This window comes from Biomphalaria glabrata, chromosome 7, assembly GCF_947242115.1.
Source record: "Biomphalaria glabrata chromosome 7, xgBioGlab47.1, whole genome shotgun sequence".
Lineage (NCBI taxonomy): Eukaryota > Metazoa > Mollusca > Gastropoda > Planorbidae > Biomphalaria > Biomphalaria glabrata.
The window spans coordinates 2,769,300-2,788,305 of NC_074717.1; the positions used below are offsets into that span (position 1 = coordinate 2,769,300).

A 19,006-nucleotide genomic window follows, 5' to 3' on the forward strand; every position below is an offset into this window, starting at 1 on the left:
ACATTAGTTTTTATACTTAGGAAAACAAAAAAAAAAAAAGGCTTACCTTAAAAATACCAAGAAAAGGTAACCTGGTGAATGGTTTACTTTTTCCAGGTTCCTTTTCAACCAAACATGACCTGACTAGCTCAATGCCTTGAGATTTATCATACAGGAAACCATTGAATTCCGAACCCTGAGGGCAAACACAGGTAATAAAGACAATGGAAATAGGATAAAAATATGTGGGCTATCTGTGATATATTTCTAATGGTACTGTATAAATATTATTATTGTACAATAGCTTAAAAGAAAGGAAAAAAAAAGATAAGTATACATTAATATCTATAGCAATAGTTTTTATAAATGTCAAGAAATCATTATGCGATTTTTTTACAGTAAAATTAATATCACACATATGAAAAATAAAAAATAATATTATTGGTATTATTTACAAGTAATTTGGATGAACAGAGCAGGAGGGGCTATGTCATAGACTTAAAAAAACTTTGCTAAATTTGAATATAGGAATATGGAATGAACTTTTAAAAATGGTGTCTCTGAACTGTAATAGCAACAGGCTAACATTTCCAAAAATTCCTAATCTATTTTAATCCTTTTTCTTTAATGTTTGAAATGTAGGCTCTCTTCAATCAGAAGCAAAACCCAATAACTGGCTGTCCTTACAGTCAACAATTGCATGACATTTAATTAACAATTGCATGACATTTAATTAACCAATGTTTGCTTCAAAATACCATCAAAATGATTATAAATGGTATTTCTGTTTTAAAAACTAAATTAAATGCAGCCAGAAGAAATTGCTTATTAATGTTGAAATATTCAGAAGTATAAGTATTTCAAAAAAAAAAAAAAACCCAGAAAAACAGATCTCAAGTCATCTACCTGATGCATTCTGCCAGTAGCCTCAGACACTACACACGCCCACTGGCCACGTCTTCCACTCCATTTTTTAACATTCGGTAATGTTGGTGAATTGAGTTCTTGACAAATCTGTAGGTGGTCACAAATAGTTAATCAATTTCACCAATTCAAAAAGCTTGCTTTAGTCAGCATTTGCTATTTTTATCATCATAAGAGTAAAACTAATGAATGGCAAATGTATCAATTTAAAGAGTTATACCAACAGGAGGTCTATATTTTACTTAACAGAATAATACTCTAGAGCAGGCTTGATATTTTTTACATTACAATTCAGCGCTGTCAATGCTACCAAACAGTAAACTGTTATTTTTTTAAAGTGATTGTTCAATTTATTATTCTCTGTGGTGATTTAGGTAAAGAAGATTGTTGCCTCTTAGAGAAAGGATAGACCTGTCTCATTATTGCTAATATTAGTGACTTAGTTTCTATTAAGAATGAATTCAAAATTAATAAATGAAATGAGTAAATAAAGTGTTCGAAATAGAATTTCTTTTCTGGCCAACACAACAGTAGAGACAGACTTGAACAAAAAAAACTTACTTCATTTAAAGCTTTTTTGTCTGCCACTTCTTGAACAGCTAATATACCTATCCTAGAATCAGATGTTAATCAATGGTTTATTTATATGACATAGAATCAGATGTTAATCAATAGTTTATTTGCATTATATCAAGTTTATTTATAATTCAGGAAATAGTAAACAGTGTATTAAATGAAGTCCAGTGTTATCTGGGGAGTGTTTTTGCCTGAATATGAGAGAACATGTCAAGACACAAGGGGAGGATAGCATACAATTTTCTTAAATTGGTTTAGTGACATGAGTAATCTAATCTCCAAGTTGTCTTAAGCTGGTTTCATCCAGAATTCACTTAACATCTGAGGAATACAGTGATCAAAAAGTGACAGTTAAGTTAAAAAAGATCCACTTTAGTGAGATGTTGAGGCCTAGGTCTCATTGTGGCATCTTAAAGAACTAATTGAGGTGTCTTGATGTCTGCACATTAAATAAGAACGTAACTTTTACTAAGAAGGGTCTCACATATACCAAGAACAAACCCTGGGTGTTTGACAAAACAGGATATTGGTGTGTGAAAGAAGATTACACTATGATCACAAGTATTCAAACCCCTAACCCATTCACCAGTTCACATATAATGCAGCTTGTTTTTTGTTAGCCCCTATGTACATAGTAGCAGTCTACAACTTGATACTGTATGTCACAGATTACATTATAGAATTTGTTTGTACATTTCACTTTTTGAAAGTAATATAAGCCCTCGACATGAGTCTCGGGATTTAATCCTCAAATTTAGACACTTGACGTTCAAGTCAGGATTTACCCAAGGGACGTAATTAGTATGTTTGAAATCTATTGGTTGATTTGAATTTAAACAAAGACATTTTTGAAAAGAGTGAGCGCCAGAGAATTGGCGGTAGTAAGAAGGTAAAGTCAGTCGATAAAAGAATGTTCTTGTAGCTAGTCACGTTTCTAAGAGCTCTGATCTAAAGCCTTTGTAATATGTTTCATGCTCATTGATTGTAATTTGTACATAAACAAACCCCTAACCCATTCACCAGTTCACATATAATGCAGCTTGTTTTTTGTTAGCCCCTATGTACATAGTAGCAGTCTACAACTTGATACTGTATGTCACAGATTACATTATAGAATTTGTTTGTACATTTCACTTTTTGAAAGTAATATAAGCCCTCGACATGAGTCTCGGGATTTAATCCTCAAATTTAGACACTTGACGTTCAAGTCAGGATTTACCCAAGGGACGTAATTAGTATGTTTGAAATCTATTGGTTGATTTGAATTTAAACAAAGACATTTTTGAAAAGAGTGAGCGCCAGAGAATTGGCGGTAGTAAGAAGGTAAAGTCAGTCGATAAAAGAATGTTCTTGTAGCTAGTCACGTTTCTAAGAGCTCTGATCTAAAGCCTTTGTAATATGTTTCATGCTCATTGATTGTAATTTGTACATAAACGGTACTTACGTTGTATTTAATAAAGTTCCAGAGTTTTGTTTTATCAAAGAGTCGTCAATTGATTCTAGATCGTCATTTTTGTTAACTATTGAATTCAAGTAAAATCCCCGGCATAACAACACATCGTAACATCGTGCATGTTGTTACATCTGGCACAAGTGTTGTTACATATGGCACTCTCCGACAAATAAAAGTTTGTGGACAACTTTTAACGAAATTTATTCAAGATCTAGGACCAATTTCTAAAACTCTTCAAAGGAACTTCATTCTTATTTAACGGAGGACAGAATTTCTGTGTTTAACAGGTCAGTTGGTTATCGATAATTCTTTTATAAAGATTTTCGTTAGAGTTACGTCTAACTCACGAAATCTATCATTATATGTAATTGGCAAAAGAAATAAGACCAATATACATAATAACTGGCATTATAAAAAAAGACCAGTAAAGCAAATAACTGGCAATATAAAAGACCAGTAAAGCAAATAACTGGCAGTATAAAAAAGACCAGTAAAGCAAATAACTGGCATTATAAAGAAGACCAGTAAATAATCATTTGTGCAGCACAAAGTAAACAGAAGACCAGATTTAACCAACTGTTAAACCAGTAAAAAGTACATTGGCTCAATAGATCTATATATTCAATCATACGACTCCAGTAACTACAAGTATACTGTCAAGAATTTATAAGCAAATTGAGGCTTCAAGAACTTTTTCATTATATTATTATTATATCTGAGATAAAGCCAAAATCCAGATATTGAACATTTTGCTCCAATACAAGAAACTAACAAAGAAATTAAATATGGCTTCCAGTTCTAGAACACAACGATTCTTCGAATTAATAGAATTTGCCAAAGAAAAGCAAATTTCAAAGCCAGACCAGTGGGCAGAGAAACAAGAAGAAAAAGAATACCAAGAGCAAGAATCTGAAAAACGCATGCAATTAGAAGAAAAAAAATTGCAAGACGCCGAAAAACAAAGGCAAGAATCTGAAAAACAAAGGCAAGAATCTGAAAAACAAAGGCAAGACGCTGAAAAGCAAAGACAACATGAAAAAGAAAAAATGGAATTCGAAAGGCAAAATAAAGAAAATAAAGAAAGCATTCCAATTCAAGGTCACTCAAATATGTTTGACAAATACAGATTAATGAACAAAATATCGGCTTTCAACGAAAACATTGACAATATGGACTCGTATCTCATAAGATTTGAAGAAATAGCTACAACATCCGGTCTACCTGAAGCACATTGGTCGAGCTCACTCCTTACCCTCTTGACTGGCAAAGCTGTCAACATTTGCTCACAACTGTCCATCAATGAACGCAGCACTTACTCTGATATCAAGGAAGCTCTACTGCGCCAATACGGAGCAACTTCAGCCAACTATAGAAAGAAATTCTATAATGAAAGGCCACAGCAAAATGATGATCCTCAAATTTTTGTAGCTAATATGTCAATGTGGTTTGATAGATGGGTATCCATGGCAAAAATAGAAGAAAGTTACCAAGCTCTTCGTCAACATATTATTATCGACAACATCACCCATGCTCACTCAGAAGATATTCAATCCTACATTATAGAGAGAAATCCTAATGATATACAGACATTAACCAAGATCATCAGACAATATAGAGCAGCCTATCCAAACAAGTCAGTCAAACCATCTGTTGAAGAAAATTTTGTCTGTTTTGCTCAAGACAAAAATGCAAGATATAAGTCAGATGACAAAATCAAATGCAACAAATGTCATAAACTAGGGCATTTCACGTCTCAATGCCGCAGCAGAACCACAGAATGTTCATTTTGCCATAAAAAGGGTCACCAAACTCATGAATGTTGGAAAAAACAGGCAGTCTCCAAAAATCAAAATTTTGATAGACCCACATCACCAACTCAAAGATACAGCAATAGAGAGCAATACAATCTCAACAAAGCACCTGGAAACAATAAACCAGATAACAAACCTCGCTACAGAAGTCATTCACAGGACTCCAGACCACAATATATGCCAAACAGAAGCTCATATAACAGAAGCTATTACAATGAGCATTCAACTATGACAGTCATTGCAAAATCCAATGGTCTCAAATTTTATCCAGGCTTTGTAGGAGACAAGAAGGTGGAAGTTCTTCGTGACACCGGAAGCACGTCCACATTAGTACATGAACGCTTCGTACACGCAAAACGTTTCACAGGCAACTACGTCCAAGTCACTGCATTCAACGGAACTGTCAGCAAGTTACCTGAAGCCATCATTTATGTTACTACATCATTCTTCAGTGGTCGAACAAAAGCACTAGTAACACCCAATCTACCAGTGGACCTAATCATTGGAAACATAAAAGGAGTTAAAGAATGCACTCCTCGAGAACTTACTGAATGGACAAATGCCATAGAGCAAGGTCAAAAATGTTTAGCAGTAATGACAAGATCCATGTCCAGACAACAAGAACATTTGGCACCTGAACAAGTTAGCCAAAATAATCACATGGCTACCTCAATTACTCAAGCTATGCAGAATGCAACAGAACCAGTTACTAGTCCAGTAGCCAGCAACAATCAAGAACATTTAACATGGACACCCCCAGTTACATCAAGCCCATCTCTACCGGTCATAATTCCACCTCCAATTCCCGAATGTCCATTGTTGAACTTTGAAGAACAAGACGACATGCCCAGAGTCTCTAACAATGATACAAGAACTCTAACTGGTCAAACTGAAGTCCATCAAGACAAGTCATATTTCACACATGATGACTTAAAAGAAGACTACAAAACCAGAATTGACAACAATGAATCTATGCATCATGACTCAAGTAAATCTACAGGGACATCACTGCCTACTACATGTCCATCCCTACCCACTACATGTCCATCCCTACCTGCTACTAGTTCTACATGTCAATCCCTACCTGACAATACAAGCCCATCCCTACCAAGTAATTTTCCATCCCTAACCACTGATGATGACTTCATACATCAAGACTTGAATGAGACTGCATCAAATACTATGATATGCATTGAACATTTTTGCTACAATCAAGACAAGTCTCATGAACCAGAAGCAGAAACTAAAGAAAATTATACTCAATCAACTTTGGCTATACCAGACAAAAGTGGAACTATTCAATCTGACTCCACAACTCATACTAGTATTCCCCATTTGAAAGAATGTGAGTCAACTCAAGAAGCCATTACAACCATGAACATTGGAAGTCAAAGAATATTACAGGAATACATGAAATCAAGATATTTTGCTCAAGGAGATCAAGTCAAATTACTGTTACCAGATTTCAGTAACAAGCTGTTCTACAAATGGCAAGGTCCATTTCACATCACCAGAAAGATTTCAGACCTGCTTTATGAAATCCACATCAACAAGTTTACCAGAGTATTTCATGTTCATATGTTTGAACATTACCATGAAACAGATAATGAAGACATCAAAGCAGAAGTTGAACATTTTACAAGCGTAGCAACTATTCCTGAGGAAGAAGAAGAAACATCATCAACACCCATTCCTGAGATAGATGTTTCACATTCAGCATCAACTCAAATTGACATTCCCAAGGTCATCACTCTGAATGACATAGCACTACAAACAGTGAAGAACATTAAAGTGTTTCCAGACCATGCAGATTTCTTTACCAGTGTTTCTGAGACATTTCCAGTACTGCAATTTGAAAGTAACTCAGAAAGCAATAACATTGACAACACCAAGTTTCATCCTCAGTCCACTCAAGGGGCAACTTTTCTTCAGAAAGGAACAAATGAACTTCTTCAACATTGATGTATCGACCGATTGAACTCAGACATGTTCAGTCATTGCTCTATCGAACATTCTAACGCAAAGCATTCCGCTACCATTGTTCTACAGCGTCAAAGTTCATCAACCAGAAAATTGAGTTTCGGTTTCGGACAGTTCTTATTTTCACCAAACTCAAACGCGGTTCAATCAGACATTATCTGTGAGATCATTATGACATGGAGACAACAGCTTCATAAACTGAAAGACCTTTTCTTCAAGTTTAGAAAGCGTACACACATCCATGACGGCAACTCAGAATGGTTCTGAACTTCATACTTACATTTTATACATGTACTATACCATATTTAGTGTCACTTGATCCATTATCATTCATACTCGTCAAGGAAGAACATTATCCAGTTATATTTAATTAATTAATTAATTTGTCTACTCATTTTTCACAGGAGTTCTATATCAGATAATGTTATATTTATTTCAGCACCAAGCAACCAACCCACTGAGAATGGTCACTCATTCAAGATACTTTGTTTATTATGTTTCAGCATCTTTGCATATGACATGCATCAAACATTTTAACTTTTAAATCATGAGCATTTTATTTCAGGTATATTATTATTCCATATATCCTATTATAATAGTACAGATACATGACAGACAATTGGAATTTTTCATTGCTTCACACATGTTGAGATTTATATCACATTGAGTACTATTTTCTCAGAAGATTGTCATGTACTATCACAATTATTTTTTCTAATGTCAATTTTTCATATGCAATATATTTTTCCATGTACACATTTTCACATTAGTACTAACCAAATGAGTTATAATGTCATATTTTAATTTCATCATAAGGCACCATGAAGAGAAGTAACCTATTCAATTGAAGATTTATGCTTTGTACAACTTTTGATATTGTTCATGACAAGCATTGTCTCATTTTCATAACCACTTGAATAGTGAGACAGGTATTCAAAGTCATCAATAATTTTATTCACTGCATTTACATTTTTTATTATTGTTGTTATCTCCAAGTTGACTTTATTTTGTCATATGTTACCTCAACCATTTTTCTATAGTTTCATGTATGGTATTTTATGTATACATATGAGCATTTCTATTACCATACAAATGCTAAATGGAGAGGGGGGTAATATGTCACAGATTACATTAAAGAATTGTTTGTACATTTCACTTTTTGAAAGTAATATAAGCCCTCGACATGAGTCTCGGGATTTAATCCTCAAATTTAGACACTTGACGTTCAAGTCAGGATTTACCCAAGGGACGTAATTAGTATGTTTGAAATCTATTGGTTGATTTGAATTTAAACAAAGACATTTTTGAAAAGAGTGAGCGCCAGAGAATTGGCGGTAGTAAGAAGGTAAAGTCAGTCGATAAAAGAATGTTCTTGTAGCTAGTCACGTTTCTAAGAGCTCTGATCTAAAGCCTTTGTAATATGTTTCATGCTCATTGATTGTAATTTGTACATAAACGGTACTTACGTTGTATTTAATAAAGTTCCAGAGTTTTGTTTTATCAAAGAGTCGTCAATTGATTCTAGATCGTCATTTTTGTTAACTATTGAATTCAAGTAAAATCCCCGGCATAACAACACATCGTAACATCGTGCATGTTGTTACATCTGGCACAAGTGTTGTTACACTGTACTTCAAAAAAAAGTCTTACAAACAGATTCACATTTTAAAAGCTATAAAAGGCAAAGAGATTATTAAAGACTTAAAGTGGACACCATGCTCATGTAATTTTTGCTATTTGATGATAACTGTCTCAGAATTTTTCTTTACCTGCTTCCTATATCCCAAGGCATTTCTAAATGTGTTTCCTTTTGCCAAAGAAAACCAACTTTACAAGAAGCTGGCATTAATTAAGATTGAGATTAAGACTGCTTTTATTGATCCTAATTGGAAATTTGCTGTGATAACAAGGACACTCTTTTTTTCAATACAAAAAAAAAATACTCTATCAAGAGGCCTGAACAAGACTGTGGCCCTGAAACCCTCCTCAAGAAGAAAAACTATGGAGAACAAAACAGCCTGATCTGGAAACTAATGTGTGGTTCTTCTCAGATATAGGATTACTGATCTGAACCCTCCAACAGGATAAATGAGAATGAAGAACAAGAATACAAAAAAAACATAAAAAGTTTCACAAATGAGAGCATCAGAGATTTAATTGTAGGAAAAGAATGCCAAAAAAAAAAGTCTATTAATGAATTAAAATTATTGCCTTTGCCTACATGACAAAGATGAGACACAGATGTTTTATTAAGCTCATACAGTTGGCAGTAATTAATTACACATGCACAAATAGACATGCCATAACTTACCCATTTTCTAAAACTGTCATACAGATAACATCCTTTACTCCTGGATTGCTGGCTTTCTCTACAGAAAACTTCTCCAGGTTCCAAGATGCCAGTCGAAACACCTTCCGATTATTATGCTTCAAAGTGACGTCCTCAACTTTGGGCCTGGCAGGCACTTTAGCTAGTGGCCCAAGTATCTCAAGTAAATTTTCCAAGGAGGTTGTAGACCTCAAGATGTAGTCTTCATCCGCTTTGTCCTTTCTCTGGGCCCCATTACTGACCTTGCCATTGGATACCGCATTCGGTTTAACCCCATTTGAAGTTGTGACAGTAGGTGGCTTAGTGATAGCCTCAACAGTCAAATAGGGTTTAAAGCTTTCTAAATTATTAGGCCCAATGCCTTTCACTTTTAACAGCTCTTCTAAATTTTTAAACTTGCCGTGTTTTTCTCTGTGTGCCACAATATTCTTGGCCAGCGTCATGCCGATTCCCTTGACTTTAATTAACGTGAAAACATTATCCGAATTAACACTGGCTAGGATAGTGGGCTCATCCAAGCCGTTTTCCTGAGCTCTTGAGTTATCCACGACTCCGTTACTGGACTCGCTTTTGGGAAGCGCGGGGGGAACGACATAAATGTCATCGAGTATCATAGCCAGTTTGGCCGCACCAATACCTGATGTGAGGGCTAGGTCTTCCACACATTTAAAACCGCCGATGTGATTCCGATAGTCTATGATGTTTTTAGCTATCCCTCTGTTGATGCCTGGGAGAGTCATCAGCTCTTCCTCGGTGGCTGTGTTGATGTTGACTAGATACTTTTGGGTTTTGTTGAAGTCATCAATGACTGACAAGTTAAAGGTCGCACTAAGGTTGCGATGATGACCTTTTTTCTTGGGTGTGCTGGTGTTGTTACTTATATCTGTGTCACTACTTCGATAGCGAGGTATACAGCAGCTATTTACAGCACCCATTTTAGAAAATTTATATTTTTTTTAATCCAAAGTGTTAAGGATCTAAAGGGACCAGAAGAAAATAAATATATAGAGATTTTCAAGTGAAAAATGAATTTTATTACAAAATAAACTAAAAAATAATTACTATTGATTATTTAGCTGCTTAAAAGGCCTAGATTTGGAGGCGCTGTGGCTGAGCAGTAAAGTGTTTGGCTCCAAACCGTTGTCCCGGGTTCAAATCTTGGTGAAGACTGGTTTCTTCACTTCAAGATCTCTGGGCACCTCTGAGTCCACCCAGCTCTAATGGGTATCTGACATTAGTTGGGGAAAGTAAAGGTGGTTGGTCGTTGTGCTGGCCATATGACACCTTTATCCATTAATCGTTAGCCATGGGCCACAGAAACAGATGACCTTTACATCATCTACCCTATTGATTGCCAGGTCTGAAAGGGGACTTCTACCCCTGTTTTGATTTTATTTAAATGGTAGCCTGGTTGTATGAAATGTACTTCATTAGTGTTATCATGATGGACCATGAGTTCAAACTCTGTCCGCCGCCATCCACTAACATTCTGCGTCAGGTTTTGGCTAGGACATTTATAATCTTAATTTCTGAAAGAAATGTTCAAAATATACAATTTATTATCTTTAGGGTGAGAAGATGAAAAAATTTGCCGTGACCCAAGAAATGAAGACTTTGTAAGTGAAGCAAACAATGAATTGAAGCTTGTGTACGTTAGATGACTCTTGAGTACTTCAGCACCAAAGACATGCTTTTGGTTGTAACCTCTGAAATTCAACTGTAGCTTATGCATTCAAGTATTTTTTTTTAATATTGTTAATTATTGGTCATTAGCTATAAAATTGATAATAGTTACTCTATACCATATCATTTTTTTTTCTATCTTATATTCTTCATATCATTTTTAATATTTTTTTGTCTTATAGCGTCGTTGAGAGGCCAAGTGCGCTTGAACTTGGCTTGGCTACCTAGAAGGGGGCTCGAGGTTCGGCACCTGACTCGGGCAGTTGTGTTTACTGAGCACAGAAAACCAACTCCTAGATACCCCCTCTCCCCCCCCACTGGTCCACAAATGAGATTGGACCAAAAGCGCTCTGAGCATGCTATAAGCATGAAAGTAGCGTTATATAAAAGCTGTAATAATAATATTCTTCTTCTTCTTCTAGCCAGCTTTTTGCCGCTGAGCTGTGAGCTCTTTAGCAGACTGTGCCAAGGAAAAAGTATCTTATATTATAAATAAACACTTTATGTTATGTTCACGGAAACAGCCCAGAGCGTCAATTGTTATTACACTAACAGGTTTCTATGTTCCTGACAGAATAAATGAAACGTTATGGAATCCCCATATTGATGAAATAATTAAGAAATTAAAACTTGGCATGGAACAGGTCTTTGGTTTGTTTTACAAGTTTCAGATGTTCCTTCAGACTATTCAGATTGTTACATTATAGCCGAAACCTTCTGCCGCACACAGCGAGAGAGTGCACAGAAAAAGTCACCTAGAGATGTGTAGTCAAGTGGCATACACGTATGGGAGGGTTCATTCAGTAAACCTAACTTCAGAGGTGGTAGGAGGCGAGTTGAGCGGCTCAGTTTCCCAGTGGACAAAAAAATCAAGCTGATAATTATTTGCTTAGCACCCTCCCCCACCTGGATCTGAAGAGATGGAATGACCAGTAGGTGAGGCTATGGCAAGTATAACAGGTAAAAACTGGTGCATGGTGAGAGGTGGGGTTAGGTGTGATGTCAGTTAAAAAGCAGAGAAGGGAAATAGGTTGTGGGTTCAAATTGATAACCAATCAAGCTAGGTCTAGTGTGAAAAGAAAATTGCCCAATCAAAGGAATTTGAAGATAATATATTGGTTTTAACATATATTGTTTACTGTACGCAATGTTTTTTTGTGGCGTTGGCAAACGTTAATACTCGTGTTTTTTGCGTTCACAAAGCTTAAGGGACCATTATTATTATTACAGCTTTTATATAGCGCTACTTTCATGCTTATAGTAAGCTCAGAGCAATCTCAATTGTGGACCAGTGGGGGGGAGGGGGTATCCAGGAGTTGGTTTTCCATGCTGCCTTTAGGCGCTCAGTAAACGAAACTCTGCCCGAGTCGGGTGTCGAACCTCGAGCCCCCTTCTAGGTAGCCCAGACAAGCCAAGTTCAAGCGCACTTAGCCTCTCGACCACGCTTCCACCATATCACAAGTTGAGTTGAATTCTAAGTATAAAAAGGTGTTGGCAATCAAAGCAACTATTCTATTTTTTATTGGCCAATGGCTGATGAGTTTATATATATATACTTCCATTTTTTTCCCTTGGTCTAACCATTAAGAAGTTAAAAAAAAAATGTGCCAACTTGTGTACAATCTGTGATTTACTCGCTGAGAGTAACGCCGCACTGAAAGAGTTAAAAATTGGGCGCATATGTTAAGTACACAAAAACAATTTTTTAATATACCCAGAATATTAGGCTTTACAAAGCATGACATGTTGTTTTTTTTTGTTCAATACATTTTTCTATATAGACTATCAAAAAAACTGTCCATGGCGACTTCATGGCCATTATTTTCTTTGTTAAATAGCATTTTCCAATTTGTAAGTGCCACGTAAGACTTACAGCGAAAAAACTTGGTAGAATTATTGCCAGGCATGATATCTAATATGAAAAAAAAATTAACCTTTACTTTATACTCTATCATAAAACAATAAAGTGATATTTTCATTATAAGTAAAAAAAAAATTAATAAAATTAACTTTAAAATAAAATCAGCATTAAACAATTTCTAAGAGCAACCTGTGTAAAATAAAATTTAAAAAATGTAATCTAAAGTTTTTTGGTCATTTTCTTTCATTTCTACTTGTCTTTTTTTTTTCCCATACCTAGTCTATATTGACTAGATAGTCACTAGATATATCCAGATCTATGACTATATCTATGACTTGGCGGGAGAGTTAAGAGAGATCTAAAACTTTATTTATTATTAAAGTTATTTTTTTAGACTATCAGTATCAGTGTCACTATCATACTAGGTAACTAGAATATTCAATATATATAGTAGATTCTTATATTAGGCACACCGTATTCGGGAACTAGGTCAAATTTTTATTTTATTTTTTTATTTGATGACGGTTTAACTTACAAAAAAACTGAAAGCAGATTCTTATTCTGCAACTAAAGGACTATAAAAAAAACTGTGATTCTTTGAATTACCACTCATTGTCAAGATTTTATTTTAAAATAAATCAGGTCACTTCATGCTCCTATAATAAACGCAGTTTTTGTGCTTTTTCCTTTAGCGCACATCGAGCACCGTTAAGAAACACCACTATGTTATTGCTAATAAATTATATCTGTGTTAATTAAAAATTATTTAGATTGTATTAAAAGAAGTAGATTCACTTCTACAATATGTATTTATAGTATATTGTCTCTTTATATATGCCTACTTATATAATCTATGTGTAGAAACAGACAGAAATAAATCTCTATAAATCATAAATCTATAAATTAATTATTATAATTTAATAAACATGCTATTTTCAACTAGGCTACATGTATTCTCTGTCTCTTTCTTTTAATTCCCATCCAAGGACCCTCTTCTTTTCATATTTTGGATTTTCGTTTTGTTACACCTTAACATCCCCTCCCTCCCATAGATGCTTATAATTCTTTTCATGACTCTCTCCTCCTTCCCTCCACTGCCTGTATGATAGGTTGTGACACTACACGCTTAGTGTATACCTCTCTTCACCACCAGCTCTCGCCTGGTGTGATCACCTGCAGTGGGCATGGTATCTGGCTTCAAATTGACAGCCTGCACTTTTTCTTTCATTCATAAATTATATATTCTAGATATCTCGATCTAGGTCACTTTTATTAATTGAAAAAATCATAGATTTATTAATCCCAGTAATATTTCTTATTACGATTTTGCCTTGTGCACTATAGGAGAATGTGTTAAATTCATTATTAATGTTGAAACACCTCCTTTTTTAATTTTATTTAACAGCTTACGGAATAAATGTGATTGAAATGTCTTTCTAAAGATGTTTGGAAGCTTATTTTGATAGATTCACCAGCCTATGATCAAACAGGCTCATAATATAGCCTTCATCCCTTATATGGGTATGAATTGCCGGGGGAGGTTTATACAATAGCTTTACATACTTGGTTACCGAAAATCTAAAAAACTGCCATCTGCTTTGGAAAAGCGGAACAAAAATACAGGAACTTATCTAAAATTGGACATGCACTGTCCCGAAACATCGTTTTTAGCTCCAAACATAAAAACAAGTTAATTATAAACAAAAAAAGCGACGTGTTTCTTAAAGGAGAATTCGATGAGCTGTGCCTAATATAAGAAGCTACTATATGTCTGTATTAGTCTAGCCGCCTAGGTTCTAGTCATGTAGTCACACTAGTGACACTCTAGTCTATTAAGCTAGGCCCTACCTTAGTTAGTACTACTACTACTAGTACTAGTCTACCTAGACCTAGACTAGAGTCTAGATTCTTATCTAGAATCTAGCCTCACGTAAGTAGTCTAGATCTATGGTAGATTCTTATAACTGAACACCGACTTTCGGGAACTAGGTCAATTTTTTATTTTATTTTTTTATTTGGTGAAGGTTTAACTTACAAAAAAACTGAAAGCAGATTCTTATTCTGCAACTAAAGGACTATAAAAATAGTTGTGTTCAATTGTATTACCACCCATAGTCAAGATTTTATTTTAAAATAAATTGGGTCACCTCATGCTCCTATTTTGAACGCAGTTTTTGGGCTTTCTCCTTTAGTTGAACAGTGAGCACCGGTGTTGAACACCACTATGTAATTGCTAATAAATTATATCTGTGTTACTTAAAAATTATTTAAATTGTAGTAAAAGAAGTAGATTCACTTTTGCAATATGTATTTATAGTCTATTTCCTCATATACTCTCTCTCTCTCTTTATATATATATAACAGGCAGTGGTGGATAGTTTGTGACACTACACGCTGATTGTATACCTCTCCTCACCGCCAGCTTATCTTGCGTGATCACATGCAGTGGGCATGGTCTCTGGCTTCAAATTAGCAGCCCACACTTTTTCTTTCATTCATAAGTTATATATTCTAGATATCTCTATCTAGGTCATGTTTATTCATTAAAAAAACATAGATTTATTAATCCCAATAATATTTCTTAATACGATTTTGCTGTGTTCAAAAAGGAGAATGAGCTGAATTCATTATTATTTGTTTGGACACCCCCTTTTTAAATTTTATTTAACAGCTGACAATATAAATGTGATTGGAATGTCTTTCTAAAGATGTTTGGAAGCTTATTACTTATTTTGATATGCCCATCACCCTACGATCAAACAGGCTCATAATATAGCCTTCATCCCTTATATGGGTATGAATTGCCGGGGGAGGTTAAAACAACAGCTTTACATACATGGTTACCGCGAATCTAAATAACTGCCATCTGCTTTGGAAAAACGGAACAAAATTATCGGAACTTATCTAAAATTGGACATGCGCAGTTCCGAAACGTCGTTTTTAGCTCCAAACATAAAAACAAATGAATTACAAACAAAAAAAAGCGACCCGTTTAGAAAGGAGAATTCGATGGGGTGTTCAAAATATAAGAGCCTCCTCTAGTAGACAATAGTTTCAATAGTCGTATTGAAATTAAATAGTGAGTAGATAATAATAGATAGAGTCTAATAGAGATGTCTTATCATTATGATTATCATGAAAAATGAACATCAATATCATCAATATATAATTATTCAATATGACATATGATCATAATTCATAATGATGTGAATATGAAATTATGAATATTTATTTATAATGAATATGACTGACTCACTGACTTAAGTTAAATTAGATCTAGAATTCTAGAAATACTAGATTAGATACAGCCGAAACTTTATTGTTTTTTTTACCTTTTTTTTTTTTAGATCTTGACTAGATCTTCATTTCCAGAATCTAGATCTAAATCTAGATCTACTGTCACTGTTGCCTTATTTATTTTTTTAGAAGGTCTCACTTTTATTTTTAGGTGTAAAAAACATCTTCCCCTATTTCTATTATTATTATAGGGGGAATCACTCTATTGGGAGAAAAAAGAAACGGTGTTAACTTAAATTTATCTGCCCAGTAGAAATTTCCAAATCCTCTGTAATTAAATCTGCATTATTATAATAAGAAACATACTTGGACGGGAGTGTCTCTCCAAAATAGGGCTCCACAGCCATATAAAAAGGTGTTCGAGATTAACCATAGTCGTTCTACGACTGAAGGAGCCAACATACACACACATATATATATATATATGATATAATCATATATGGCTCTTTCTGTGACTGTCTGTCTTGAAAGACACGCCCAGATAAATAACTGGTTTTAGTTTCTTCTAGAGTGGTGGCAGAATCGCTTGCAGACTTCTTCTTCTATGATCTGATTCCTTCAGAAAGCTCAGCATAGATGATGTCCTTAGGAATCCTTCCATCTGACATGTTTGGAACATGTCTAAGCCAACGTGCGTAATCTTGTCTATGTAAAAAAAAAAAAAAAAAAAAAGCATAGATATTGATACTGTTCGTATTGGCCAAATCTAAATGTGTGACTTGAGGGATCGAATCCTTCCAGGAGATGCACATTATGCGTCCAAGGCTGCGCAAGTGAAATTGTTGAATTTATGCTCTTGATGCATGTATATTGACCAGCTATCACCATACAGGATATGGCTACCTGGTCGTGCGGTTTGCGCGCTGGACTGTCGTTCGGATTTATCTTATCGATGGTCCAGGTTTCAAACCCTGCCCGCTCCCATCCCCCGTCGTCTTGCGGGAGTTTTGGACTAGGAAGTAAACTATCTGCAACTCTGAAGGAACATCTGAAACATGTAAAACACTTTACCAACAATAAGAGTGCTCACTATAGGAAGGGATTGTAGATTAGCATTAAGGTTACCGTGGTCAATTTGGCATTTTATTGGTCAACTCAATGTCTAAATTTAGTTTGTTGGCAATTGTTGATCAAATGTATGAAGAATTATTTCGGGTAGGGCCTATTTCTATGACGTCTTGCGCTAGAATTTGTCTTGGTGAGGCTTAATAATATGAAGGGCATACATAGGTCTGTGTGTAAGATAAACTCTTGGCATGCCATAACATTTAGGCCTACTGTCTTGTAATCCTCTTTGTGAATGGGAGTTGCGTGATCTTCGTCTGCAAACAGCAGTTCCCTAATCAGGATTTGCTGTCTTTTCGTTTTTGTCTTAAAGCCGAGACAGTTTAAAAGCTTTCCATCAGATCTACTGTGGATATATACTCCATCTTCCAGAGATTTAAAGGCACTAGCGAGTACAATTGAAAAGAAAGATACCGGAAGTGTTGGAACCAAAACTTAGGCAAGACACATATATATCCTTAAGTTTTACTCATCTCTTGAAGGAGAATAGCATAGCGGACGAATTGTCACACTGTAAAGGGCACTGCATATTTTCATGGAAAGCTGACACTTTATATAATGGTTTCTTAATTAGTTTGTTTGGTCTTCCAATTTTCTCTAGTATGGCGAATTACATCTGCTGACAAGATCAAAAGCCTTGGTCAAATCAATAAAAGGAGTGGTGGTTTTTGTGCTTTGTTCTCTAGTAGCTGCCGCAAGGACAAAGTCATATCTGTTGTAGATCTACCTGCCCCATAGTCACACTGCGACTCAAGATAAACTCTCTCCGACAAGATCTCCTGCCGCTTGAATAGTAGGCTACTCTTGCATAAGCCTTTCCAGTTATGCTTAACAGAGAAATGCATTTACATAATTAGGGCCTACTGTTACAATCAGAGCGATCACCTTTATTTTTTTTTTAAATTATAACATAATGTTTGCATCTTTTAACTCCTTGTTTCTAACACAAGCTTAGCAGTTCGTGGATTGGCTTGACTAGGGTCTGATTTCCAGGCTGAATGGCTTCTGCAGGATTACCATGTCCTCCATGTGCTTTCTATGCCTATGATCTCATATCATTCAAAGTAAACCCAGAAAGATCTTAAGTCTAAACCTAAATCTCACCAAACAAAAACAAAAAAAAAGGACCTTTTTCAGGGCTACATAAAAAAATGTTAGGCAAGAATCAGGAAAGTATATGAAGACATATGTTTCTTCAAAAATGAGATGACACTGCATGTTAGTCAATACACTGTTATAGTCAATACACTGTTGACAATTCCTTTCTTTTTGCAGTCAAAATAATCTTTATCAGCAAAGAGTTGTATGACTTTTCATTTGACAACAAACTTTTTCCCAGAGCACGAATAGCTGTAAGTGTCAGATAAGGGGAAGACACCACAGAATTAAATTATTTCTTAGCTTTTTAATAGTTTCCCATTGCAAATCTTTCATACCAGCCACATTACTGCCACTAATATAATCAGTTGTATTTTTAAATAAAATAAATATTAATATAATTAATATTTTTTTTTTACTACTATTCATTGAAACATTTCAACTGTTAGCTAATTGTCAAGGTTTCTTGTTTTCTCAACCTTCCATGGAGGCAAATGTACCTGCTTCTAAATCCATATACTTCATGTAATCATTTTTTTTTAGCCAGCAAGACAACTGCTTTTATCCACTGGAGATTGATGAATAATTAAGAGACTTTCTAAAAGCAAAAGGTAACATTCCTTATTATCTTCTATGGATATGTGTAGGATGTAATTATCTTCTATGGATATGTGTAGGATGTAATTATCTTCTATGGATATGTGTAGGATGTAATTATCTTCTATGGATATGTCTAGAATGTAATTATCTTCTATGGATATGTCTAGAATGTAATTATCTTCTATGGATATGTCTAGAATGTAATTATCTTCTATGGATATGTCTAGAATGTAATTATCTTCTATGGATATGTGTAGGATGTAATTATCTTCTATGGATATGTGTAGGATGTAATTATCTTCTATGGATATGTCTAGAATGTAATTATCTTCTATGAATATGTCTAGAAT

General features: G+C 34.9%; 1 protein-coding gene across 1 annotated transcript in view; it reads right to left on the reverse strand.

Annotated features, from left to right (window-relative positions):
* Positions 1-16,062, reverse strand: part of LOC106062318 (endonuclease/exonuclease/phosphatase family domain-containing protein 1-like) — a 28,742-nt gene extending 12,680 nt beyond the window's left edge. The window contains exons 1-5 of the mRNA XM_056035580.1: positions 15,929-16,062; positions 9,035-10,029; positions 1,465-1,516; positions 886-993; positions 47-175 (exon numbers count right to left, since the gene is read on the reverse strand). Of these exons, the coding sequence (XP_055891555.1) occupies positions 47-175; positions 886-993; positions 1,465-1,516; positions 9,035-9,987 (1,242 nt within the window). The 5' untranslated portion in view covers positions 9,988-10,029; positions 15,929-16,062. The remainder of the gene's footprint in view (positions 1-46; positions 176-885; positions 994-1,464; positions 1,517-9,034; positions 10,030-15,928) is intronic.
* Between the last annotated feature and the right edge of the window lie 2,944 nt (positions 16,063-19,006).